The sequence below is a fragment of the Helobdella robusta genome (genome assembly GCF_000326865.2).
Source record: "Helobdella robusta unplaced genomic scaffold HELROscaffold_3, whole genome shotgun sequence".
In the NCBI taxonomy this organism is placed as follows: Eukaryota; Metazoa; Annelida; class Clitellata; order Rhynchobdellida; family Glossiphoniidae; genus Helobdella; species Helobdella robusta.
Genome location: NW_008704501.1, coordinates 7,909,462 through 7,936,473, shown reverse-complemented (window position 1 = coordinate 7,936,473; position 27,012 = coordinate 7,909,462). Strand labels below are relative to the sequence as shown.

The window sequence follows — 27,012 nt, the reverse complement described above, 5'->3', positions numbered from 1 at the left end:
ACGATTTTGTTGTTGATGTTGTTGCTGTTGATGATGATAATGATGGTAAAAACGATGTTTCTTTTGTAGATGTTGTTGTTGTTGTTGATGTTGTTGTTGCTGTTGATGATGTTTTTGTTGCTGATGTTGTTGTTGTTGATGTTGCGGATGTTGTTGTTGTTGTTGATGTTGTAGCTGGTCTTGCAACGGTTCAAAATTATTGGCATGTTGTTGATATTGGCTATGTAAAATATTCAAATTAAGACGACGAAGACGGTGTTGTCGTTGTTGTTGTTGTTGTCGATGATGAGACTGATTTTCTTTGCCTATTCTTTGCGCGTCCATGGTAAACATAGAACTGATCAACAAAAAAAATATCAAAAAGACCGAATTTCTGTTACAATTTCTTCCTGCCAAACCTCTGTTACCTTTACTATTTTTAATCTTCGGTTTATTTGTAAATCTGTACCGAAACGTCTCTATGACGTAACGAACGACACTTCTGGCAAAATTTTTTTGGTGTCGAATTGGTTTTTGGAGCCGAGTTGGACAGAGGTAAAACTTCCAGAATGTTTTAATTAGAATTTTTTGGTTTTTTGGGCGAAACTTTTGCCCGCCCGGAATACGGATTTGATAATTGCGATCCGGATAATCTAGTTTGGGAAGGTTTGTTACTTTGGAATGATGACGACGATGACGACGCTGCTGCTGTTGCTGCTGATGATGAATATGATGACGATGATGATGAAGATGATGACAATGATGACGACGTTGTTGTGAAGTGCTAGGAATGTGATGTTGATGATGATGAGAAGTGTGTAGAAAATCGTTTGATGAGACTATAGAGTCTCTTAATATAAAGGATTCAATATTCCGCTGCAAAACAAAAGACAATGCTGATGACGATGACGATGATGATGATGATGACGATGTTGAAAAAGGAGATGATGATGACGATGATGATGATGGCAGTACTGATAATGATGGCGATGATGTTGTATGCGTAGATAAGGGCGTGTTTTTATGCAGATTTTTTTCATAATCGCATTCATGATAATGATGATGATGATGATGTTGTTGGTTATGATAGTGATTGCTGTGTTGAAAGAACTCAAGCTGGATGAAATCATAAACACTAATTTGCTGTTTCTGTTGTTGTAGTTGCTGTTGTTGATGTTGTTGCTGCTGCATTTGTTGATGTCTTTGCTGTAGTGTTGAGTGTAAAATGCGCGTATGCCATTGCATAAAATTAAATTCGCCGAAATCCTTTCGTCGCCAAATGATTTTATCCGCGCACGATTCGCCATTTTCAAACTGTTGACGCTGTTGCTGTTGTAGTAGTAGTAGCAGTAGTAAAAGCGATCGTTGTTGTGGCTGAGGTAGTAGAGGTAGTTGTAGTTGCGACATTTCTGGTGTTGGTGGTAGTAGTAGTATTGGAAGTTGTTGCAGTAGTAGTTGTTGGCGGCATAATAGTTGCGGTAGTTGTTGTTGTTGGTCAATAGTTTGTTTTTGTTGGTGGATATAGGGTAGTATTTGTTGGCCTCTATTTTCATCTTTCTTATTAAAACTTTGAAGCTGATTTTTTGGAAGTTGTGGCCGCTTTCGTGGCTTCTGTTGTAGTTGTTGTTGTGGCTGCTGTTGTTGGTAGCTGAGTGTTTGAATAAAACAGCTGCTAACGCTGTCACACTGCTGTAGGTACATGTCATATTGCGTACTATTGGTCAGCTGTTGTTGTTGTTGTTGTTGTTGTTGCTGTTGTTGTTGTTGTTGTTAACGCTGCTGCTGATGATGACAAAAATGATATGGTTGTTGTTTTTGTTTTTATGTTGATGGTGTTGTGTGCTTGAAATTCTTCTATCCCAATCTAGGCAGATTTGCAACAGTAAAATTACCTTAAAATGGTTAGACAATCGCGATAGATGAGTGAAATAAAAATTTGGTGATATCACGTTGAATGAGGAAAAGGAAGAGAAAAAGAGAAAGAGAGAGAGAGAGAGAGAGAAAGAAAAAGAGAGAGAGAGTGGAGCATAGATTAGGTGTTTATTATTTAAAATAAATCCATTTTATTGCAGAACGCGCCAATGATTGTGCAACTCAATAGTGAAATGATAATTATCATTTTGGGGAAGAATTAAAGATACGAATTAAAAGATTGAAAGAGTGAAAGAGAAACCAAGAAAAAGGAGGAAATTGGAAAGACAGAAAAAGTGAAAAAAGAATTAAACAACCGGAAGTAAAAAAGATGCTATGGATATGGAAAAAAAAGAGCTAACCAACGAAGCATGACTAGCTAATTCATGTGCTCGTTTGATAGTGGATGATGATGATGAGGATGATGATGAGGATGATGATGAGGATGATTATGATGATACATACATACATACATACATACAACATACATACACACATACATCCATACATACATCCATACATACATCCATACAACATACATACATACAAACAAGCAAACAAACAAACATACAACCATAAAGATATACAAACAAACAAACAAACATACAAACAAACAAACATACATACATACAAAAAACATACTTACATGCTCATTCATCGGTAATTACAATAGATTGAATATCGTTAGATAAATCACAATCTACATTATATTTGTTTTGATCGTACAGTTCTTTCTGTGTTTGCATATTTGTATGTTTGCATATTTGTATGTTTGTATACCTATATGTTAGTTTATTAGCTAGTATGTATGCAATTGTCTGGATGTATGTTTATTTGTATACACTTATGTTTGTGTACTTATATATGTTTCTTTGTCTTGAATACATTGGCCATATTTATTTAACTTAAAGCAACATAGAAACATCCATACACACATACACAATCAGACAAACACACACACACACACATCATCTTATCTTATATGCATGTTGCCTCATCGAAATAATTGAAATTCTCATAAACTCAAACCATATATGCTGAGTTCTATGAATTCTATTATTATTATTATTATTACCATTGTTATTATTATTGTTGTTATTATTAATATTATTATTGTTGTTATTATTATTATTATACTTAAATAAAGACACACATAAACATACATACAAAAGGAATGATACACGCACACACATCACACACACATGCACACACACACACATACACATACATACAAACATACAAAACATGCACCCACATCCAAACACACACATACACGCATACATTCACATACATACAAATATACAAAACATACACACACATACAAACATACAAACACACACACACATACACAAACAAACTAACAAATAAAAATGAATAAATAAAAGTATCATACAAACGATTTGATGAGATGATGATTAAGATAAAATTTCATTCCAAAGATCGTTACAGCAACAACAATATCAATAATAACAACAACTACAACAATAACAACAGTAACAATAACAACAACAACAATAACAACAACAACAACAGCAATAACAATAATAACAACAACAACAACAATAACAATAATAACAACAACAACAACAACAACAATAATAATAATAACAATTATAATAATAACCAACATTTTAAAAAAATGCACTATCCAATATTGTGGAATATGTCCCTTAGTTATAATAATCCGAATGGTTAAACTATACCAATATCATTTTGTTTTTATTATTATTAATATTATAATTACTTTAGAACTAGTAGTAGTAGTTGTTGTTGTAGTAGTAGTAGTAGTTGTTGTAGTAGTAGTAGTAGTGGTAGTAGTAGTGGTGGTGGTGGTAGTAGTATTGTTAATTTTTTCTCTTTAAAGATGTGAAAATTTAATTTTATTCTATTTCAATAGTTGTATAGCGATGATTATTATTATTTATTATTATTATATTATATTATTATAGTTATAGTCATAATTATACATATTTTATTATTAATATTGATCAATTTCATTATTAGCGTATATTTATTTTCATAATTTCGCTGTTGCAAAACATCTGAGTCTAAATAAAATTATCTAACAACTCAGTAAAAATAAAATTCGTATAGCAACCTATAAATATTATGACGTAATTAAATAATAATAATAATAATAATGTAATTATTAATAATAAAATTATTAATAAACGCCTTGAGACGATTTTGTTAAAATAATAATACTAGTATTAATAACATAATTAAATTTATTATTAATATTACTTCATTATTATTATTATTATTATTATTATTATTATTACTATAATCTTCACTAATCCTTTGTTTTGTGATGATTTTGACGAACAGATTTCTCGCCAATACTAAAGAGTATTATTATTTTTAAACCAAATTATTTGCGCTATTATCATTATTATTATTGTTATCACAATTATTATTATTATTATTTTTATTTATCACAGAATTTTTAAAAAACCTACTATATTAAATCCCATGTAAGGTAGATACAGAAAGGTGTCGAAAAGATACCAAGCTGCATACACCCATACATACATACATACATTCGTATATCTATACATCTATACATCTATACATCTATACATACATACATACATACATACATACATACATACATACATACATACATACATACATACATACATACATACGTACGTACGTACGTACGTACGGACGTACGAAACGAAACCGAAACGAACGAAACGAACGAAACGAAATTTTATTTGCTCCTCAAAATTACAGATAATTAATAAGAGACAGGATTAATGTGATGGAGCCCCTAATGGGCTCATCTAGGACAGCCACCTAGACAAATATGTTCAGAGTTTTGTGGTTAATATCAAACATTGTTAGTTGTTAGTATGTTAATAACAGATAATAAAACAAAAGGTAGTTAACTAAAAAATAATGTTTCATAAATAATTATAATCGCATTAAAAATATCAACAGAAATTGTTTATAGATAGAGAACATAAATTTCATGATGTAAATACATTTCTTATATAATTTATTAAATTATTAATCATAGAATTAAATTAAATTAAATTAAACCATTCTTAATAATGTTATTCCAGGTCCTAGGACATTAAATGTTTAGTGATTTTATAAACATCTCTACATTATTAGTAAGGATAATAATTTTAATAATTGTTAATTAAAAACGATTTAACTTTTTTTTAAAAATCAGTAGCCGATTTCGCCTTATATTGAAAAACATTCTTAATAATGTTATTCCAGGTCCTAGGACCCTTACAGATTACATGCGAATGTAAAATGTTAGTTTTTGATTTATTCGATTGCAAATAATTAGACATCCTATGACTGTTAGCATGTTTAAAATAATTAGCAAACGTATTAGGCAATTGATTATTAAGCTGCTTATACACAAAAATCAAAGTACGATAAATATTCAATTGATTAAAATTAAGATTATTGGTTGTCGTAAATAACTCCTTGGTATGAGACCTCATCGTTGACATGGTGATGGTTCTGACGGCCCTTTTCATCATAAGTTTAACCGGATCCGTGACTGAAGGAGACGTGCCAGCCCAGACAATGTTGCAATAAATCACGTGTGGCATACAAAGTGAGTGATACAACAAATTCAGACTCTTTTTTGTGAGGTAGAATTTCACCTTGTTCATCAGACCAGTTGATTTGGCAAGTTTGTTTGTAACACTATTAACGTGATCACGGAACGTTAACTTTTGATCTAGATGAACGCCCAGAAATTTAACTGTTTTATTTTCATAGATATCAATATTATTTATTTTAATTTTATAAGGTTCTTTGTAGTTTAAATATTGAGTTGGTCCAAAGATTATCATCTGCGTTTTAGAACTATTTAAAGTAAGTTTATTTAGTGAGAACCAAGAGTTAACATGTTTAATTTCTTCTTCTGTATATTTGATGAGCATGTTAATATCTTTTCCTTTGCTGAACACATTTGTATCGTCAGCAAAACAAACATAATTAAAAAATTTCGAGGCCATCGGTAGATCGTTCACAAACACTATGAATAACAATGGTCCCAAAATGCTGCCCTGCGGAACGCCTATTTTGTTGATCAATTTACTTGAATTTTTATTGTTCCAGGTAACAAAATTGATATCTTGATAAAAGGTAGCTACGAAACCAAGTCAAACTGGAGTCTCTTATACCACAATGATGAAGTTTGTGTAATAAAATCGAATGGTCAATACAATCAAAAGCTTTTGACAGATCGAGACATATTCCAATTACATAATTTTTCTTTTCACTTGCGACTCCAATTTTTTGAATCAGTTCCAGTATTGCCATTTCAGTTGAGTGGTTTTTTCGAAAACCAAATTGATGATTAGAAAGAATGTTATTTTTTTCAAAAAATTTGAGCAAACGACTGTGCATCAATTTTTCAATAATCTTCGAAAAAACAGGCAACAAAGATATAGGTCGAAAGTTTTTAACCTCTGAGTTACCTCTTTCTTTTGCAATTGGAACAACTTTATATGTCTTGAAGCACTTAGGAAAGATGCCCTTGTGATAAGTTGATTAAATATTCAAGAATTGTTGCTGTTGATTTAATTGTTGATATTACTATTTTGGTTGATATTTCATCGTAACCACTCGACGTATTGGGTTTGAAAAGTTCTGTGGTTGAAATGATTTCAGATGATGAAACACGGTTACAAAAAAAATGAATTTACTGACCCATTTTGAAGATAATTTTTCCATCTTGTGTCTTCCACAAATGATTGCTGCATATCTGAGGCCTGATTGATGAAATAATTATTGAGGATAGTTTCAGGATTATCAATTGGATCATCATTTAAAGTTAATTGAATTGTTGATGTTTTTTTGTTATTTCGTTTCGTTAAAGAATTGATGATTGACCATGTTTTTTTGCTGTCGCCATTGCTTTTTTGTAGAAGATTAAAATAATATTGTCTTTTCAACTGGCACTCGATCTTGTTGCATAATTTGCTGCATGATTTGAGTGCTGTAAAGTTGTCTGACGATGTGTGCTTTAGATATTTTTTATATAACATTTTCTTTCTTTTTAACATTTTTTTAAATTCTTTAGTTATCCACGATTTGTTTTTTGTCATCTTCTGAGCCTGTCTTTTAGAGGTCACTGAACAATAAGTTTTATAATGTAACCGAAAGATGTCGATGAAATTTTGGAAGGCCACATCTACATTATCGCAGCTCAGCACACTTGTCCAATCGGCATTACATAAACCTTCATTTAAGTTATTTATTCTGTGTGTTGAATAAGAATATTTTGAAAATGTAACGTCAGCAACTGTCTTATTATTTATTTTTTGATTAGTGGAAGCAAAAAGTGGGATGTGGTCTGATAGGTCGCATAAAATGGTACCACATTGTATAATATTTTCTGGATGATTTGTAAACAAAATGTCTATAGTGGATTTTTTTGTATTACTGATTCTTGTAGGAACTGTGGTCATGGATTTGAGGTTGTAACATGTCACAAGTTGGTTCAATTGAATTTTATTTATACTGCTAACTTCTGGCGATAAGTCAATATTTAGATCCCCCAAAAGATAAACAAATTTATTTTCATTACTAGTTATTTGTAAAACTTGTTCTAATCTTTTAAAATATTGTTTAATTTCGTATATTGGAGGTCGATAACTAACCATCACAATTGAATTTTTAGATTTAAAATTGTTAATGATCTCTATTGCAAACATTTCAAACTTTGGCGAGCCAATGGTATTTAAATCATCTCTTATTCGAAAGGTAGAATCATTACAGACATAGAAACCAACCCCTCCACCGTGTTTGTCATGACGATTTTTGCCTACATATCTATATTCATCCATGCCAACAAAACTTTCAGTACGTTCGTTTAACCAGCTTTCTGTTACCGCAACTACATTGAATTTGATGTGACTGTTTGACAAATAGCTTTCTAATTCATCGGTTTTGTTGACCAAACTTCTTATGTTCAAATGCATTAAGTTGAAAAACATACTGCTATCAAAATCTTTATTTATTAATTTATATTCATCATTCAACGACTTAAAATTGTCATACTTTTTACATGTAGTTTGCTTGGGGTTTAAATTGTCTTTTTCTTCATCATCACTGCTGTCATCATCATTATCAACATGTTGTTTATCCATCTTTCTTTGTTTGATCGACAATTGTTTCTGGTTTCTTATTGAATTGCCACTCGCGTACTATAATGTGCTGGGGCATTATGTCAGGGTCTTTCATTTTCTTAGAATCAGAGCTATCGATGCAAACTCTAAACGTACTGGATTCTTCTTCATCTGTTTTTTTATTTTCAGTTTGACTATTATTATTGTTATTGACGTCGGCTGTAGAAGCTGGTGCCATTTTATTGAATTGTTTGAGTACGGGATAACAGGAAACAACATGGATACCATTGTCGGTTAGGTAGGCCATCACATCATTTCTGTGGCACTTGCTGACGTTGCTTAAACAGAACACAGATTTTTTCATTAAGATTTTATCTGCCTTCAGTTTGCAATCATTTGAAACTTTTTTACCGATTATTTTCATAGCTGTCTTTTTTCCAGTTTGTTTGTTGTTTGTTGGGTTGTTGCTGGTTTCTCTTGAGTTGTTTTGTTTCTCACAATTGTTGTTATTTTGACGTGATTTTTTTTCCGTTTACAGTTGAGAACGGGGTACCGTTGTCTTCTGACTTTGCTATGTCTGACCACAGAGAACTACTGACATTTTTCTTTTGTCCCTCCTTGTTTGTCATTTCAGTACTGAAGTCACTTACAACATTAGAATTTAATTTATTTTTCAATTTATTTACTTCTGGTTTATTTTCAGACTTTGGAACTTTATTTAAATTACAACTAACAAATAATGGACATTTGTCCCAACATTTGTTTTCTTCCAACTGTTTAATTAACGATATACATTCCAATATTTTCTCAATTTTCATGTTCCCGCGCGACTGCAATTTTTCACTTTTTTCAATTTTAAAATTATTTAATTCACTTTTTAGCAATTTAATTGCATTTACAATATTTTCATAAATATAAAATTCAGATATATTATTAATAAACGTTTCATTCTCAACTAAGTTCCAATTATTTTCTAAATAATACAGGAACTCATTTATTACAAGCGAGCTGGACGCCATTTTTTTTTACATACATACATATATGCATACATACATACATACATACAAAAATACATACATACAAACATACATACATACAAACAAACCCAGTGAAGGACGATATTGGTGGATAAACATTGACCACAGACTGACTGTACTACCAATAACTCTCTTCTCACCCTCTTTTCCTTTTTCTCTCTCTCTCTCTTCATCTTTTTTTCTACTTCTCTCTTTCTCTCTCTCTCTCTCTCTTTCTCTCCTTCAATGGCATTTTTTTCATTTTTTGTTTCACTTTCGCTTTGTTGATGGTTTTTTTCTCTAATGTTTCGTTAGTTGAGCATTTTTGAGGAATGAAATATCCGCGAATAAACATTTAATTATTTATTTATTTAATCAATCAAATTGCTTTACACTAACCAGCTCACTACGATAGCGTAATGGTTAATAGCGTGGGATTGTTTCCGTGTCAGGCTGTTCGGGTTCGAATACAGAGTGATTCATGACTATTTCTTTTTGAGATATCTGATAAATTCATTCATAACGACATTGTTATTTGAAGTACTTTTTTAGAGTATTTAAAGCATTGTACAATAGTACTAAAACATTTCGTTGTCATCTTCATCATCGTTTAGAAACTGATTAGCGATGTTTATTTATCATTGTTAATTATTCTTGGTAGTCATTATTTTTTGTTTATTGTTCTATGGTCGGTATATTATTATCGCTCACATGCAGAGGCGTGAATTGCCAATGTTATATTCGTCGTTATTAATGACGCACGCACACATACAAACAAACAAACTTACACACATACAAACAAACTTACACACATACAAACATGCACATACAAACAAACAAACTTACACACCACACATACAAGCATGCACACATACAAACAAACGTACATACAAACATACGCACACGCACACATATACGCAATCATTAGACCGATTTTAGGATTTTTATAATTGACGCAAGCCCAACGCCATAGACATATAAGGGCGAGTTGGAATATATGTTTGTTTGTATGTATGTATGTATGTATGTATGTTTGTATGTATGTGTTTGAATGTGTGCATATATATATGTATGTATATGTGTGTGTGTTTTTGTGTGTGTGTGTGTGTATGTATGCGTGCCATCACGCTTCTATTTCGTACGTGTTAGGTTTGAATTAAGTCGCGAGTCGTGCCTAACTAGTCAACAACACAACACGTCTACATACATACATGCATACATGCATGCATACATACATACATACATACATACATACGAACGTACGTATTTATTTGTATACGCTTTGTATATATATACCCATCACGTTCGTATCTCTGTGGTCATTGCTTGCTTGGTCACAATAGCACCGTTGCTTCAGCTCGGCATGTTGTATGTTTTGTATAAACAATATTGTATGTATGTATGTATGTATGTATGTATGTATGTATGTATGTATGTATGTATGTATGTATGTATGCATCTTTATTATAAATGCATATGAATTTATGCATTTTTTATATATGCTATATATATATATATATATATATATATCAGAACATTAACACACAAACACACATAAACACTACCAGACAGTGTGTACATGTGTGTGTGTCTGTATGTGTATCTGTACGTGTATGCGTGAATGAATTTGTTTGTATGTGCGCGCGAGTGTGAACACGCAGTGAAATACACTGGCGAGATTTCTTCTGTAAAATCAGCCAAAGAGAAAAATATCTCAGTGTATGTTCTATGAAAGCCATTTTGTTTCCTTCTATACTTTTGATACTTTCTAATACTAATGAGTCGCTCGTCTAACTTGTGTAGTATTTCACAATATGCAGCGGTACTTACAATGCTACTGTTTATGAATGAATTTTATTAATTCATGGCATGTTTCTTGTCTAGGATTAAAAGAGTTGAAGTAGCAAGTTGTAGTAGAAGTAGTAGCAGCGACAGCAGCAGCAGTAGTAGTAGTAGAAGTAGTAGTAGCAGCAGCAGTAGTAGTAGTAGCTGAAGTAAGAAAAACAATAATAATAATAATAAATAAATAAAAGCAATAATAATAATAATTTGCCAATATTGATATCTCTCTAGTATTTGCTTTTGTTATTATCTCTCCGCTTCTATCTAGAATTAATGACGATGATGAAAGACGATGATGAATTATGGTGATGATGATGATGGTAAAGACGACGACGCTCGTTGTGATGATGTTTGTTGTGACGATGATGTCTGTTGTAATAATGGTGATGATGCTGAACATATGCTTGTGTAAACATATGCTTGTATACTTGCATGTATATATATATATATATATACATATATACACACAAACACAAATATACACATAAATATATTCATAAATATACACACAATCAATGATGGCCAAGACGAGAAATTACGATTTATAACGGAAAAAAAATATTTAAATTTTTCATTATAGATTCATTATCTATCTCCTACACACAGTCGAAAGTTTAACTATGGTAGGTAGTAGTGAGTTATAAACTTAACAACCTTGAAAATTACGATTTTATTAAATTAAATAATTAAAATTTAATTGGGTAATTAACTAATTAATTAATATTTATTGATCGACTATTGTAAATTTCTAATCATTGATCTATGTTCTTTACATACTTACTTCAGACATACATACATACTTGAATATACAATCTGTTTGGTCTGCCACCTAGCATTTAATTTTATTTTAACGTAGATAGAAGTCGTTTTGAAATTTTTCATTCTATAACTTTTAGACTTTCTCTATTTTTTTTTCATAAAAAAGCATCTAAAAGCCCAAAATAATAAAATTCCTTTTAAAGAATTCCGACATCAAATGAAAGATCGTTATTACACGCACCAAGCCTCCGTCAGAAAATTTAAATTTGTTTGATTATGTAAAAATTCGTTTAATTAGGTTTATTCATTGTGTACGTGTTGTGTGTTGTTGTTGTGTACGTGATGGTGCATGTTGTACGTGTGATTAGACAAAAACCTAATGGATATGATACACGTGACAGAAACAATTCTGGTAAAGGTACGGTGAATTGGTTAACGTTGGAGTTAAAAAAATCAAAAATACGCGATCATGTGAGGGGGATAAAATGATGAAAAATGGTGAAAAATTGTGAAAAATATGACACTGTGGAAAAATTCTGAAAAACGTAGATGAATACGGATACATATTTTAAAATGAATATTTTTAAATCAAAGTCCTATTTGAGAAAATAATTCTTGACATGATTCACCCTTCCCGGCACCAAATCCAACAACGGATCTTTCTCAGGAAACTGGAAAATCGGTTGTTTCGCCATCACATCTCTCGCACCAACCGACAAAGGAATCGCCCACAGATAAGCCAAAGGAGCCAAATTAAAACCGGATAATTCAGAAGATATAAGGAACCACCTATCGATTTTATCCTGTTCTGAATTTAATTTAGGTCTGTAACTTTTAAATGAGGCAAATAATTTCTTCAGCATATCCCATCCAAAATACTTGATAAGTTGAGCGAATACAAATAGTCCCACTTCAGGACAAGACTTCCATTCCTCGAAAGATGGCTCCACTTCATTCAAATACTTCAAAGCTCTCGGTAAGTTGTCTTTAAGCCAGGGGTGTATCCAAGGATCGATGCCACACATCATCTGCATTCCGTAGAGCGTGAATATGTTGCACGTCACTTCTCCCGTCCCTTCGAAAGTCCATTCAGGCAGCTGCATGTTGTGACCGATCTCGTGAAATATACCCCAAAATAAACCCTTCTTGAAGCTAGATTCCTTCAGGAGGAAACATTCCTCATTGTCATTAGCAACATCGAGATGGGTTACGATGGGATAGCCAGCGTGCATGTAGCCTGCCACTGGCTGTTTGTCAGCTACTATCCAAATCTTTCTGTAATCGTTCACATCTGTCTGACGCAGGTTGTGATAGTGTCCTATCAACTCATCAAACATCTTCAAAATGTTTGTCGGGTCATCTAACTTTAAGATACTTGCTCTCGGAAAAGTGAAAATGACGTGTTTACCGGATAAATTGGCCCACAAACCAGGACAATTATTTCTCTCACTCCAATTCTTTGCTGTCGCCGGATCTGAAAGATCAAACTCCGGACAGGGTACAACGTTCCGAACAGTGGCGTCAATAACCCCGTCACCTCTATTCGAGCTCATGAAATACAAACACCCTCCGTAAGGACTAGAAAATGTAACACTTCCACTTTGAAGTAGATCAATCTTTTTGCAGATGACTGGCCACCTGTTTACTTTCACTAAATCTAAACAATCTGTGTGAGCACCGATTAAAATTTTCCAATTATTCACGAGGCGTTTCACCTCAACTGTCACCTCCCTGCCAGCCGGAACGTAACACGACGTGACATGCACCTCTTCGAACTTCGATTCAAAATGAACCTCCTTGTCAATCAAAGGCGGAAGGTCTTCGAAATCTCCGGGGAAGACTTTTATACCTGGAGCTTTGCAGCATTCGTTTCTCATACAAACAATATTATTCCAGGTGTCCAAGATGAGTTTTTGAAATATGTTTTCAGATTTAATCCCATTTGATGGACACATTTTTTCAACTGATTCACAGACGCGTGGCCACAAATTACACACTAAATCATTTTGCTCGCACTGATCAAAACACTTATTTTTGTTTAATTTTGCCAGCTGATGTGTATTTTCTAAAAACCTAACGATATCATCTTGGTCATGGAAGGAAAATGTCAATCGAGCCTCATTCAATTTTGCATTATTGGTTGGCAAACATTTTCTTCCACCAAGTTCAGCTACTCCCCCTAACAACGTAATGCCGGCAGCGTGCAAAATTCTGAGATAAGGAAAATCAATGATGGTCATATTGGGGTTTAGTTGAATGAAGCCCCAGGGTGTGGTGGCGTGGACAAGGGCCCCCCCGGCTTTGAGATACTCTTCAATAAGGTTGGATGGGCATTTTTCTTCAGGGCAATAGCAAACCACAATATCATACGTCATCAACTTCTCGAAATCAATGTCTTCAGAAATGTCAGCTACTTCCAGAATTTTCAATTCGTTATCCGGTTTCTTATCGAAGGTTAGCCATTTTCGTAAATTTTTGTGCAAAACTAAATTTACATTTTCATCATTCTCACATTCCTCCCCATCTTCACTACTACTATCACCACTATTAGAACCATCATCATTGTCACCACCATTACGATTAGGATCATTGCCACCTAACTGACAAATCTCGTAACCGTAACTATCGTGAGAAAATACGGCAATCCGTCCATTGTTATACTGGGCCACAGCTAAAATGACGTCATGTTTGTCGGCCCCCATTATGATTGCTTCGGCATGGGTCCCAAAAATTGCTATCTGACCCGGGCACCCATTGATGTGGAATGTATCAACACCAGCTAATATCTCTTTGGACCAGGCAGACATTTTTTTTCCAAAATTTTTTCGTTTTTCAAGTTCTGGATGGCTATAGTTCAATCTCTGTTTAAATTTAATTTTTTAAATTTTAGTAATTTATTGTCGGAGGTATCAACACCACACGCAAACAATTCACGCATTTCAGGCATTGCATGTGATAAGCGGGGTTCTCATTGTTTTCAAACTCGGCCAAAGCAACAGCAATACTAGACGCTTTAACCATTACTCTACCATCTCGCCACGTAATAATAGCATAATAATAATGATAATAAACATATAATAGCAACAATAATAATTATTATTTATACTTCTTTTCTTTATTTCACAAAATAAATAAAAGTTATTATTTTATTATTAACTGTCTAAAATCGAAAAAATTGCTGAATAATTTTGTATTTTAATATGTACATGTGCGCGTACATCTATATAATATACATATATTATATACACATGTGTACATTGTTTATTTATAATTGTTTATCATCAATATTAATCATAATAACAACTAATATAAAATATTAATTATAATAATAATATTAACAATAACGCACTATAAACAGTAAAAATGTCACAACCATACCTTGGTGAATGTGTATGTAAACAATAATATTCCTACCAAAAGTGCATGTACGTATTAAGCAAGTGCTCTGTGAATATCTCGCGCTACAAAAATTAAACAATTTGACGTCATACGTATGATATATATATATACATATATATATATATATATATATATATATATATATATATATATATATATATATAGTTAGATTAAGGCTGATTTTATACTACCAAAGCAGAAAAAATTAAGAAGGATATACAATGAACGGCTGCTTTGACGTGGCGAGGGGGTTTCTCATTAAATGCCGTTCAAATAAGTGCTTCTACTTCATCACTTGTTTGTTTTCTTAAAAATGCAGTTCTCTATCTTTTTTCTTGGTAGCATTTTTTAGCGCAAAAATAGATTACATTAGCGTCTGTACATACGCACTTATATATATAATTATATATATAATAACACAAACATGCAACAACGGTACATCACAACACACACACACACACAAACATACAAATACATACATAAATGCATTCATTCATACATACATACATACATACATACATACATACATACATTTGAGATTTTTTAATTTTTTTTAATTTGCTGGTATGTAGATAAAGTACGGAGGCGTGACATTTGGAAAATTTCATTAACAATTCTTTATTTAACCCGCCAACAGAACCACAGCCAATAAAAAAGTCATAAAATTTTTAAAATTCCGTTGCTTCACCGTCTCTATAACTTCAATTTTCTCTTCAAACCGGGAAACCGCTGAGAGACGAATTGAACTCTCGAGTGACTCTTTTGCGTGACGTCGTCGTCTGGCAGAACGCAGTCGAATTTCAAACTTCAAATATTTCGTGATATTTTCTGATAGTGGGATTCCCCAGAAGAGAGCCAATGGAGACAAGTTCATGTTACATTCTTCTGAAAAAATTGTAAACCATTTATCAATTTTTTCTTTATTAGTTTTCGGTTTCTCTGATTCGGGTAATGAAGGATAACGTTGAAAAACCTTTTTATAAGTCGACCAACCACAGAGATTTACCAACTGGTCATAAACATACAAAGCAATTTCTGGCTTAGTTTTCCAAACATTAAAATCTGAGCCGTTGTTTAAATGTTCTACTGCTTTTTTATCGGAATTTCTTAGCCATGGATGTTTCCATGGATCGGTGTTTCCAATCTTTTCACTGCCATACAACGCAAAAACGTTGCAGATCACCTCGTTCAACCCGTCAAACATCCAGTCTTCTTCCTGCATATTGTGACCGATTTCGTGAAATATTCCCCAATAATTACCGGTATGTGTTTTCAATTTTTGTTCACACAGCAGAAAATTTGTATTGTTTGGGTTTGCCACGTCCAAATGAGTTACGATTGGGTATCCGGCATGCATGTACCCGCTTGATGTTTGTCTGTCGGTTACAATCCACATTTTCCTGCTTTCAACGATGCTGACACCCTTCAAGTCGTAATAATGTACGAGTATGTTATCGTATATCTCTATCACTGGATCTGGGTCGTTTAAATTTATCACGTTTGATGACGACAACGAAATCGTTACATATTTTCCTGAAATATCCGCCCACAATCCTTGCTGTTTCCTGTTTTCATTCCATGATTGTTGTGATGATTTGTCTTGAGAATCATAGCGTGGAGATATTACAATATTCGAAAGTTTTGCTTCAATGTTTGAATCTCCCTTTAAACTGACAAACACAACCGAACCTCCAATGTAAGACAATATATCAAACACTCCAGTATTTTTTATATCAACCACTTTTACCATCTTAGGCCATCGAGAAATTTTGACTTTTGATAAAATGTCGGTGTGAACACCAATATTAACTTTCCAATTTCCTGTTACCTTGGTTACTTCCAAAGTTGCGTTCGAACCAGCAGCTACATATGCCCCCGTGAAGAAATATTCATCTTTGTCAGAAGAAAATCCGACAAATTTTTCTACTAATTTTGGTAGATTTTGATAATCGCCAGGAAAAATATTGATGTAAGGTGCTTTAAATTGTTGATTAGGTTGTAGATCAGCTAAAAGCTGCCAGGCATCAACCGCCTGACGTTCGTACAAATTTTTGCAATCAATTTCTCCTTTTTGGAACAATGATTTCAATTTTTTATCCGTTTCAATCCAAATTTTTTCTAATTCCATTTTCACCTCTATTGCGTACTTTGATAGAATTTTAAAAATGGTTTTCAAAAATGATTCATTGCTTAACAAACTTTCAAAAGTCGGCTTGCTCTTCAAAAACTTGAGCAGATTTGCATTTTCAGCTTTGTTGGAATTTGTTTCTATCGAATTATGGATTTTAGCAAAAGTATTGGAGTAACAGAGGCCAGCCTCTAAAAGAATGTGTCCGTAGGGAATCTGATTCATCATTTCTATCGGATCTGAGTTATCCCAGCAGTACAGTGCAAACGAGTAGATCAAAGCCCCACCGTTCTTCACGAAATCATATGCAAGCGAGTTACAGAAAATAGAATGATTGAGAGGTTCGGTACTACCGTACGCCACCAAGATATCAAATTTCTCTTGCAACGTTCTTACATCAATTAGTCTTTTGAAGTTACCCAAAAACCCAAACTTAATTGAGTTAGTATCATTTTTTCTAATTAATCATTTGATTATATTTTGATAAAATTTCCAATTTGGCAAATTAATTTTTTGGTATGTTAAATCTGAAACATAATATGGATGTGAGAACGCGACGATTCTACCTTCCCCGAGTTCAGCGGCAACCACAACGGCATCGATTTCCCTAACCCCTGTTATTATCGGTTCTGCCTTGCTGCCAAAAACGATCATCTGGCCTGGCAAGTACTTTTCTTCGACCCGCTCAACGCCAAGTAATATTTCGTCTCTCCATTTCTCTTATCCATTCAAAGATTCTGTGGAGCTAGTAAAATAAAATCAGTCAATAGTAGTCAGTGAAAAGTTTCAGTGTAACATTGTTAATTACACTATTTTTCAATATAACTCAACATCCAATAAAATAATTTTTGTATAAAATGATTTAACAAGAAACCAAAATTTACTTTGCGTTTGTCTGGATGCTAGTAAGTAGTAAAATAAAATAACACGCCGTGTCAAGGGTCATGTTGTAACATTAAAAACAGCAAAATTTGTTTACAATCTTATCAAACCTTTGGGCGCATATAAATACATCCACAAGTTAACAAACAGTTGATAGAATAAAATATTTGCAAAAAATTCTATTAAAATGAAAGCACAGGCGATAATCTCACGGTTGATTATTATCAAGTCGATCGGGATTGTGTTATTAATATATATATTCTGCTAGTTCTTTTGCTAATACTCGCGCTTTTTTTTTATTTCTAATAAAAAAATATAAATTAGTAATTTCCTTGAGCGTATTAGGTTTTTCTTAATATTAATTTATCTGAAATATGAGTTTATTTCTGGCAGGCCGTGCAATGTGTAAAAGGAGAATTTGAAGTTTTAGCATTAGAGGTGCGGAAATAAACGATTAATCAAACAACTCATGGTGATTAAACAAATTAATCTCTGTATGCTAATCCGTTGAAACTTCTCAATGTAATTTTAAACGATGAAACTTTGAACAATAAAACTTTTGTTTTATTTACTATGTTTTGCTTTGTTTTGTTAAGTCTTTTTAAATTTTATTTTTTCTATTAATACAAACCAAATCTTGGTTATTTTTGATATAATTACGGCAAATTGAGGTAAGCTTATTATCGAAAAAATTTATTAATTGATTAATTGATTACATAAAAGTGTTGAGTTAGATTATGTATCTGTGTGTGTGTGTGTCTGTGTGTGTGTGTGTGTGTGTGTGTGTGTGTGTGTGCAGTGCATGTACTACAAGAAAATAAGAGAAGTTCTATTTGATATACAAAAATGTGATATAACAGTAATAAAATTATTTGAACGATAAAATTACTATACGGATAATACTTCAAAATGAATTGCAAAGTTATCGATAAAACGATAAAATTACTATACGGATAATACTTCAAAATGAATTGCAAAGTTATCAAATAAGTTGGCGAAATAAAAAGTCATTCAGTTAAAAAAATGGATGAATGAACGAAGGAATGAACGAACAAACAAAAAAACAAATGGACGAACAAATGGATGGATGAATGAATGAATGAAAGAACAAACGTTTGAATGAATAAGATCATTTTTTACAATTTCTTTTCAGATTAGGAAACTTCTCGGAAAGCATTTTAATTCTTGCAGGTGTTTTTTCAGTCAACTGGTCACTCGGCAGAAAACTATGGAACTTGAGTGCGTTCATCTTGTTGATAGCATCATCAGTGATTGGAAATCCCCAATATATTGCCAATGGAGCCAAGTTGAATTTGCATTCCTCGGAAAATATAACAAACCATTTATCCATCTTTTCCTGATTATTTTTGGGTTTTTCCACTGCGGGTAAATTTTGGTAGCGACGAAAAACTTGTTTGAAGATAGACCAGCCAAATGCATTCACCAGTTGAGCGTAGATTAGCAAAGCAGTACCCGGCTCCTTTTTCCATGTGTTGAAATCAGCTCCGTGATTGACGTATTTGATGCCTGCTTCCACATGCTTCTTCAGCCACGGATGAATCCACGTTTCCATGTTTCCAATTTGTTTCATGGCATAGAGGGTGAAAATGTTGACCGTCACCTCCCCAGTACCTTCGAACGTCCACTCTCCCTGCTGCATGTTGTGGCCTATCTCGTGGAAAATCCCCCAGAAGCTTTCAGTTTTGGTTTTTATTCCTTGTTCGTTGAGGAGGAAGTTATCTCTTTTGGGATCGGCCACATCCATGTGAGTTACGATGGGATAGCCGGCATGCATGTAGCCAGCAACTGGTTGTTCGTCCGCCACAATCCACATCTTCCGGTGCTTGTCGATGTCAGTGCCTCTCAGATCGTGGTAATGTTTCAGAAGTGTATCGTACATGCTCATTACGGGGCCTGGATCTTCTAAATTTCTTACGCTAGCTGACGGCACTGTGATCGTCACGTACCTTCCTGAAATATCCGCCCACAGCCCAGTAGAATTTTTGCTTTCCTTCCATGATTTTCGCGATGATTCGTCTTGGGAATCATAGCGAGGAGATGGAACGACGTTTAAAAGTTTTGCCTCAATGCTGCTGTAACCTCCAGGGCTCACAAACACCACACTACCTCCCAGATAAGATGATATATCGAAAGTTCCTTTAGATTGGATTTGAATTTTTCTGTTAGCTTTGGGCCAGCGATTAACTTGCGGGTTAGGTAAGATATCCGTGTGAGCCCCAATAAAAATTCTCCAAACTCCACTCAGCGATGTTACTTCCAAGGTGGCTTTCGAACCTGCGGCGACGTAACAACCAGGAAAAAAATAGGCATCTCTATCGGATGAATATTTCACCGCCTTGCATGCCAGCGTAGGTGAATCAACCACGTAATCACCAGGGAATACGTGGATACATGGAGCCTTGAAGTGCTGGTTTGCCTGAAGATCTGCTACGAATTGCCACAGATCGAGAACTTTACGTTGAGCTAAGTCTTTACACAATATCTTACCGTTTGGATACAAACTTTTCAGTTTCTCTTCGGCAGGTTTCCAGAATTTTTCCACATTCGTTTTGAATTGAGCGCTGTATTTGGGTGGGAGTTCGACAATTTTGTTCAGTAATGCGGAGTTTTCAATTATTTTATCGAGAGTCTGTGTACCTTTGAAACATTTACAAATATTGGCAGTTGAGCCCTTGCTCAAATCTGGAAGAAAACTACCATTGTGATCTTTAGCGATATCCAACGAGTAACCAAATCCAGCATTCAGAAGAACCTGTCCGTACGGAATTTGATCGACAGTTTTGTTGGGATAATTTTGCGCCCACCCCCAAGGCGTTATAGCGTAGATGAAAGCCCCACCATTTTTTATGTAACCATCAACCACGGATACATCGAGAGATTCCCTCGCTCCCAACGACACCAAAATATCAAAACTCTCTTTCAAAGTTGGACCATCAAAAGTTTCATTCAAATCATCTAACTTACAAAATCTAAGCGAAGCTTTATCACATCCTCTGACAAGCCAGCTCCGAATATTTTTGTAAAGTGTTGAATTTGGAAAATCACTTTTTTGGTCGATGACTTGGAGTCCGTAGCCACTATGTGAGAATGCGACAATCCTCCCCTTTCCATACTTAGCAGCCGCAATTACGGTGTCTTCCTCATTTTCTCCTGTTATTATGGATTCCGCATCTTCACCAAAAACAATTATTCGACCCGGAAGTCCAAGCTTGTGTACAATTTCCACCCGGTTCAAAATCTCCTTTCGACATTTCTCCATATTGGTAAATTTAAATAAGTTTGCAGTTGCGCTCTTGCTCAAATGGGGAAGAAAACTTCCATTGTGATCTTGAGCGATATCCAACTTGTAACCAAGTCCAGCACTCTCAAGAACCTGTGCGTACGGGATTTGATCAACGGTTTTATTGGGGTTGATTTGTACCCACCCCCATGGCGTAGTGGCGTGAATGAAGGACCCACCAGTTTTTATGTAATCAGCAACCACGGATACATTGAGAGATTTCTTCATTCCTAAAGATACCAAAACATCAAAATTTTTCTTCAATGTTAGAACATCAAAAGTTTCATTCAAATCATCTAACTTACAAAATCTAAGTGAAGTTTTAACACATCCTCTCATCAACCAACTCCGAATATTTTTATAGAGTGTTGAATTTGGAAAATCACTTTTTTGGTCGATGACTTGGAGACCGTAGCCACTATGTGAGAATACGACAATCCTCCCCTTTCCATACTTAGCAGCTGCAATTACGGTGTCTTCCTCATTTCCTCCTGTTATTATGGATTCCGCATCTTCGCCAAAAACAATTATTCGACCCGGAATTCCAAGCTTGTGTACAATCTCCACCTGGTTCAAAATCTCCTTGCGACATTTCTCCATATTAGTAAATTTAAATAAGTTTGCAGTTGCGCTCTTGCTCAAATGGGGAAGAAAACTACCATTGTGATCTGTAGCAATATCCAACTTGTAACCAAGTCCAGCACACTCAAGAATCCGTGCGTACGGTATTTGATCAACGGTTTTGTTGGGATATTTCTGTGCCCACCCCCAAGGCGTTATAGCGTGGATGAAGGCCCCACCATTGTTTATATAATCATCAACCACGGATACATCGAGAAATTCCCTCGCTCCCAACGATACCAAAATATCAAAATTCTCTTTCAAAGTTGGAGCATCAAAAGTTTCATTCAAATCATCTAACTTACAAAATCTAATTGACGTTTCAACACATCCTCTCACCAACCAACTCCGAATATTTTTGTAGAGTGTTGAATTTGAAAAATCACTTTTCAGGTTGATGGCTTGATGTCCATAACCATCATGTGAGAATGCGACAATCCTCCCCTTTCCATACTTAGCAGCCGCAATCACGGTGTCTTCCTCATTTTCTCCTGTTATTATGGATTCCGCATCTTCGCCAAAAACAATTATTCGACCCGGAAGTCCTATTTTATATACAATTTCCACCTGGTTCAAAATCTCATTGCGACATTCTTCCATCCTGACAAACTTCGTTTTATGGAAATGTGGCTAAGTTGTTGATGCGTTTTGAAGTTTTTTTGTCCTATATTTTTTATGTTTTAGCAAGGATTTCTTGGAGATGCTTCAACTTGAAAATTCTGTAAAAATGGAAAAAATTATATATTTATTTTCATTATATATCAATTAAAAATATTACTATTTTTGTTATTAATTAATTAATAATTATTTATCAATTAAAAATATTAAAATTCTTATTATTATTCTTATTATTATATATGTGTGTGTGTGTGTGCATGCGTGTGTGTGTGTGTGTGTGTGTGCGTGTATGTTCGTGTTGAAATTTTTGTAACGTGTTTTACACATTTAATCCATTGATCCGATTATAATGTCGTTATTGTGTTGATTGTTTTCTGGTGAGTTGGCAAGCGTCTGATATTCACTTATTTCGTAATATAAGAAATTATAAACACTTTTTGTATTTATTAATTGGTTTATTAGTTAATTAATTAATTAATTGAATAATTAGTATCCAAATGGATTTCAATAAGTTTGCCAAACGACTTAAGGTATTTTCTGAAAACTTCAAACAATCATTGCAATAGTATTTCAAGTTTTTCTTGCTGGCTGTAACGCGTAATGTTTCTTCAGAATAATCCAGAGGTTTATTATTAATAAGAACTTCACAATAACAACACTCAAAAGAATCTTTTGTACTACTTTCATTAATACACTTACTGCTCTGCGCTTCATACATTGTTAAAGATTAAAGTTAATCTTTCGTAACATCGCAATGGCGATCTTCAGTTAAACTAAAATTATGGTTTCAAATATATAATTTACAGAAAAAAAAACAAATAAAACAAAATATTAATCTAAATCTATGATTTTAACGGATAAAAATCTTATAATTTTAATTGAATACAACGAACGTAATTAACGTCAATTATAATTGTCTACACTTGAAAAAAATCAGATGTATCAACAAACTAATGTATGTATGTATATATATATATATATATATATATATATATATATATATATATATATATATATATCTGAAAAAAATCAGATGTATCAACAAACTAATTTATGTATGTATGTATATATATATATATATATTTTTTATTTATTTATTTATATATATATTTATTTATTTAAATACGATTGATGCACTTGGTTTTCTCCCACTTGCCTTATATTATATCATTATCATTTAGTAAAAATTTGATTAAAAATTTTTTGATTTTATGTATACATTTTTCACACACACACGCGCACACACACAACAATAATAACGATGAAATAACATTTGTGTTAAACTAATATTGCATTCATCCAAATTGAGAGAACGCTCCTATATAGTTTTCCTATTCGTATAATTCTTCATATAATAATAATAAATAATATTAATAATTGAACAATTATTTATGCAGCATCGCACGCACAGTCGCTTCAGTGGCGTCAAAAATAAATTTCTTCCTAGCGGTTGTAGTAGCACCTCGTTAAGTTATTTGTTTAATCTCTTAATTATTTGCAGATGCTTGTAGGTCATTTTATTTAAAAGTTCTTTTTTAGTTAAAAGATTCTTTGAAGCATATTCATTATCATGTGAACACTATTTCTCTCTTCTCTCTCTCTCTCTCACTCCTCCCTATCTTTCCCTATCTATCTATATACCCATTCAACTTCATATATCTGTTTATAGTCTCACACGCGGCTAAAATTGTGAAATAAAGTGTTCTGAAACAGGCATATCATCTGGATGTTGCACCTCATACTTGTTTGAAAATTAAGAACGGTTGAAAGGTGAAAAATATTTGGGTACGTTCAAGTGTTGTGAAGAATTTCAAAAATAAAGAGTAAGAAGAAAGTATTTTATCATCATTTATCAAAAATTTTCCAACCTCAAGTCATTCAACTTTCTTTCCAACAGCCCCTTCAGATAGGGGTATGCCCCAATATTTGGCCAGTGGAGCTATGGAGCTAAACTAAAATTACACTTTTGAGAAAAATAGAAAACCATTTATTGATTTTTCCTAATTGTTTTTGGGTCTTTTTGAGGCGGATAAATTTTGATAATGACGGAAAACTTATTGTGTATGTCTGTGTGCGTGCGTGTGTGTGTGTGTGTGTGTGTGTGTGTGTGTGTGTGTGTGTGTGTGTGTACGTATTGTGTGGTAAGTTCTATATGATATACAAAAATGTGTGTGTGTGTGTGTGTGTGTGTGTGTGTGCGAGAGAGAGAGAGAAAGAAAGACAGTCAGAGATAGAGAGAAATGGAGAATATATTTTTTGCCTTGTAGGCAGTTCAAATACATAACACACTCCACATACTTATGAAAAAAATTCTATTTCATGTCGTTGGAGTTGAGCGTAAAATTTATAAAGTTCGTTAGGCTTGCTACATCAACTCAAAATAGAAAATACAAAATTGAAACAATTATTTTATTAAAACTAATAATGCAATTATCAATAATTAGTATAATGTCTGTGTAATTAATGTTTAAATTTAAAAAATTGTAATTTTTGAAAACATTGTACCAGAAACTGAAATATACTTAACCGTGCATATAATTAACTTGTAAAAACCCTTAAAACAGGAAAATAAAAAAGAAGATTTGTAATACTGAGAAAATAAAATTAAGGCACGAGTATGCAGTAGTACATGGATATAACTAAAAGTCATAAATAAACTAATACATCAATACATTAATGTGTGGCAGTTTTAAGTTTCATTTAAAAAAACTATTACCGGCTAGGTACTGATCAAGATGTTAAAGTTTAAAAAAATAAAATTTATAAATGTTTGTCATTTGAAAATAATTTGTCTGCTACATACCATAGAATAAGCTCTCTCAAATAAATGGCAAATTAACAAATAAGTCAGCGAAATAAAAAGTCATTCAGTTAAATGAATGAATGGATGGATGAACGAACGAATGAATGAATGAACGAACAAACAAACGAACAAATGGATGGATGAATGAATGAATGAAAGAACAAACGTTTGAATGAATAAGATCATTTTTTACAATTTCTTTTCAGATTAGGAAACTTCTCGGAAAGCATTTTAATTCTTGCAGGTGTTTTTTCAGTCAACTGGTCACTCGGCAGAAAACTATGGAACTTGAGTGCGTTCATCTTGTTGATAGCATCATCAGTGATTGGAAATCCCCAATATATTGCCAATGGAGCCAAGTTGAATTTGCATTCCTCGGAAAATATAACAAACCATTTATCCATCTTTTCCTGATTATTTTTGGGTTTTTCCACTGCGGGTAAATTTTGGTAGCGACGAAAAACTTGTTTGAAGATAGACCAGCCAAATGCATTCACCAGTTGAGCGTAGATTAGCAAAGCAGTACCCGGCTCCTTTTTCCATGTGTTGAAATCAGCTCCGTGATTGACGTATTTGATGCCTGCTTCCACATGCTTCTTCAGCCACGGATGAATCCACGTTTCCATGTTTCCAATTTGTTTCATGGCATAGAGGGTGAAAATGTTGACCGTCACCTCCCCAGTACCTTCGAACGTCCACTCTCCCTGCTGCATGTTGTGGCCTATCTCGTGGAAAATCCCCCAGAAGCTTTCAGTTTTGGTTTTTATTCCTTGTTCGTTGAGGAGGAAGTTATCTCTTTTGGGATCGGCCACATCCATGTGAGTTACGATGGGATAGCCGGCATGCATGTAGCCAGCAACTGGTTGTTCGTCCGCCACAATCCACATCTTCCGGTGCTTGTCGATGTCAGTGCCTCTCAGATCGTGGTAATGTTTCAGAAGTGTATCGTACATGCTCATTACGGGGCCTGGATCTTCTAAATTTCTTACGCTAGCTGACGGCACTGTGATCGTCACGTACCTTCCTGAAATATCCGCCCACAGCCCAGTAGAATTTTTGCTTTCCTTCCATGATTTTCGCGATGATTCGTCTTGGGAATCATAGCGAGGAGATGGAACGACGTTTAAAAGTTTTGCCTCAATGCTGCTGTAACCTCCAGGGCTCACAAACACCACACTACCTCCCAGATAAGATGATATATCGAAAGTTCCTTTAGATTGGATTTGAATTTTTCTGTTAGCTTTGGGCCAGCGATTAACTTGCGGGTTAGGTAAGATATCCGTGTGAGCCCCAATAAAAATTCTCCAAACTCCACTCAGCGATGTTACTTCCAAGGTGGCTTTCGAACCTGCGGCGACGTAACAACCAGGAAAAAAATAGGCATCTCTATCGGATGAATATTTCACCGCCTTGCATGCCAGCGTAGGTGAATCAACCACGTAATCACCAGGGAATACGTGGATACATGGAGCCTTGAAGTGCTGGTTTGCCTGAAGATCTGCTACGAATTGCCACAGATCGAGAACTTTACGTTGAGCTAAGTCTTTACACAATATCTTACCGTTTGGATACAAACTTTTCAGTTTCTCTTCGGCAGGTTTCCAGAATTTTTCCACATTCGTTTTGAATTGAGCGCTGTATTTGGG

At 33.8% G+C, this 27,012-nt stretch overlaps 7 protein-coding genes across 7 annotated transcripts in view; all 7 read right to left on the bottom strand.

Annotated features, from left to right (window-relative positions):
- The window catches only part of HELRODRAFT_161869 (hypothetical protein), a gene marked incomplete at both ends in the record, with an annotated part of 29,378 nt that extends 27,693 nt beyond the window's left edge, over positions 1 to 1,685 (bottom strand). Inside the window, 3 exons of the mRNA XM_009021741.1 lie at positions 54 to 220; positions 399 to 632; positions 1,091 to 1,685. Coding sequence (XP_009019989.1) covers positions 54 to 220; positions 399 to 632; positions 1,091 to 1,685 — 996 coding nt within the window. The remainder of the gene's footprint in view (positions 1 to 53; positions 221 to 398; positions 633 to 1,090) is intronic.
- Positions 1,686 to 6,479: 4,794 nt separating this feature from the next.
- HELRODRAFT_161868 (hypothetical protein) lies at positions 6,480 to 7,865 on the bottom strand (the record flags this gene model as incomplete). Its single annotated transcript, XM_009021740.1, has 2 exons — positions 6,480 to 6,516; positions 6,577 to 7,865. 2 exons carry the CDS (start codon positions 7,863 to 7,865, stop codon positions 6,480 to 6,482), a joined length of 1,326 nt encoding a protein of 441 aa, XP_009019988.1.
- Positions 7,866 to 8,010: 145 nt separating this feature from the next.
- Positions 8,011 to 8,626, bottom strand: HELRODRAFT_161867 (hypothetical protein; the record flags this gene model as incomplete). The annotated part of the gene is made up of 2 exons (XM_009021739.1): positions 8,011 to 8,473; positions 8,565 to 8,626. 2 exons carry the CDS (start codon positions 8,624 to 8,626, stop codon positions 8,011 to 8,013), a joined length of 525 nt encoding a protein of 174 aa, XP_009019987.1.
- A 3,115-nt stretch (positions 8,627 to 11,741) lies between these two features.
- HELRODRAFT_188761 (hypothetical protein) lies at positions 11,742 to 14,477 on the bottom strand. Its single transcript, XM_009021738.1, is given in 2 exon segments — positions 11,742 to 12,034; positions 12,054 to 14,477. The coding sequence occupies 1 exon segment, from the start codon at positions 14,419 to 14,421 to the stop codon at positions 12,211 to 12,213; it is 2,211 nt and encodes a 736-aa protein (XP_009019986.1). The 5' UTR covers positions 14,422 to 14,477; the 3' UTR covers positions 11,742 to 12,034; positions 12,054 to 12,210.
- A 1,158-nt stretch (positions 14,478 to 15,635) lies between these two features.
- On the bottom strand, positions 15,636 to 17,795 carry HELRODRAFT_161865 (hypothetical protein; the record flags this gene model as incomplete). Its single annotated transcript, XM_009021737.1, has 2 exons — positions 15,636 to 17,598; positions 17,695 to 17,795. The coding sequence occupies 2 exons, from the start codon at positions 17,793 to 17,795 to the stop codon at positions 15,636 to 15,638; spliced, it is 2,064 nt and encodes a 687-aa protein (XP_009019985.1).
- A 1,498-nt stretch (positions 17,796 to 19,293) lies between these two features.
- HELRODRAFT_150637 (hypothetical protein) lies at positions 19,294 to 20,058 on the bottom strand (the record flags this gene model as incomplete). The annotated part of the gene is made up of 1 exon (XM_009021736.1): positions 19,294 to 20,058. A coding segment is annotated over one exon (765 nt), but the record flags the coding sequence as incomplete, so codon positions are not given.
- A 5,631-nt stretch (positions 20,059 to 25,689) lies between these two features.
- Positions 25,690 to 26,454, bottom strand: HELRODRAFT_150636 (hypothetical protein; the record flags this gene model as incomplete). Its single annotated transcript, XM_009021735.1, has 1 exon — positions 25,690 to 26,454. A coding segment is annotated over one exon (765 nt), but the record flags the coding sequence as incomplete, so codon positions are not given.
- Between the last annotated feature and the right edge of the window lie 558 nt (positions 26,455 to 27,012).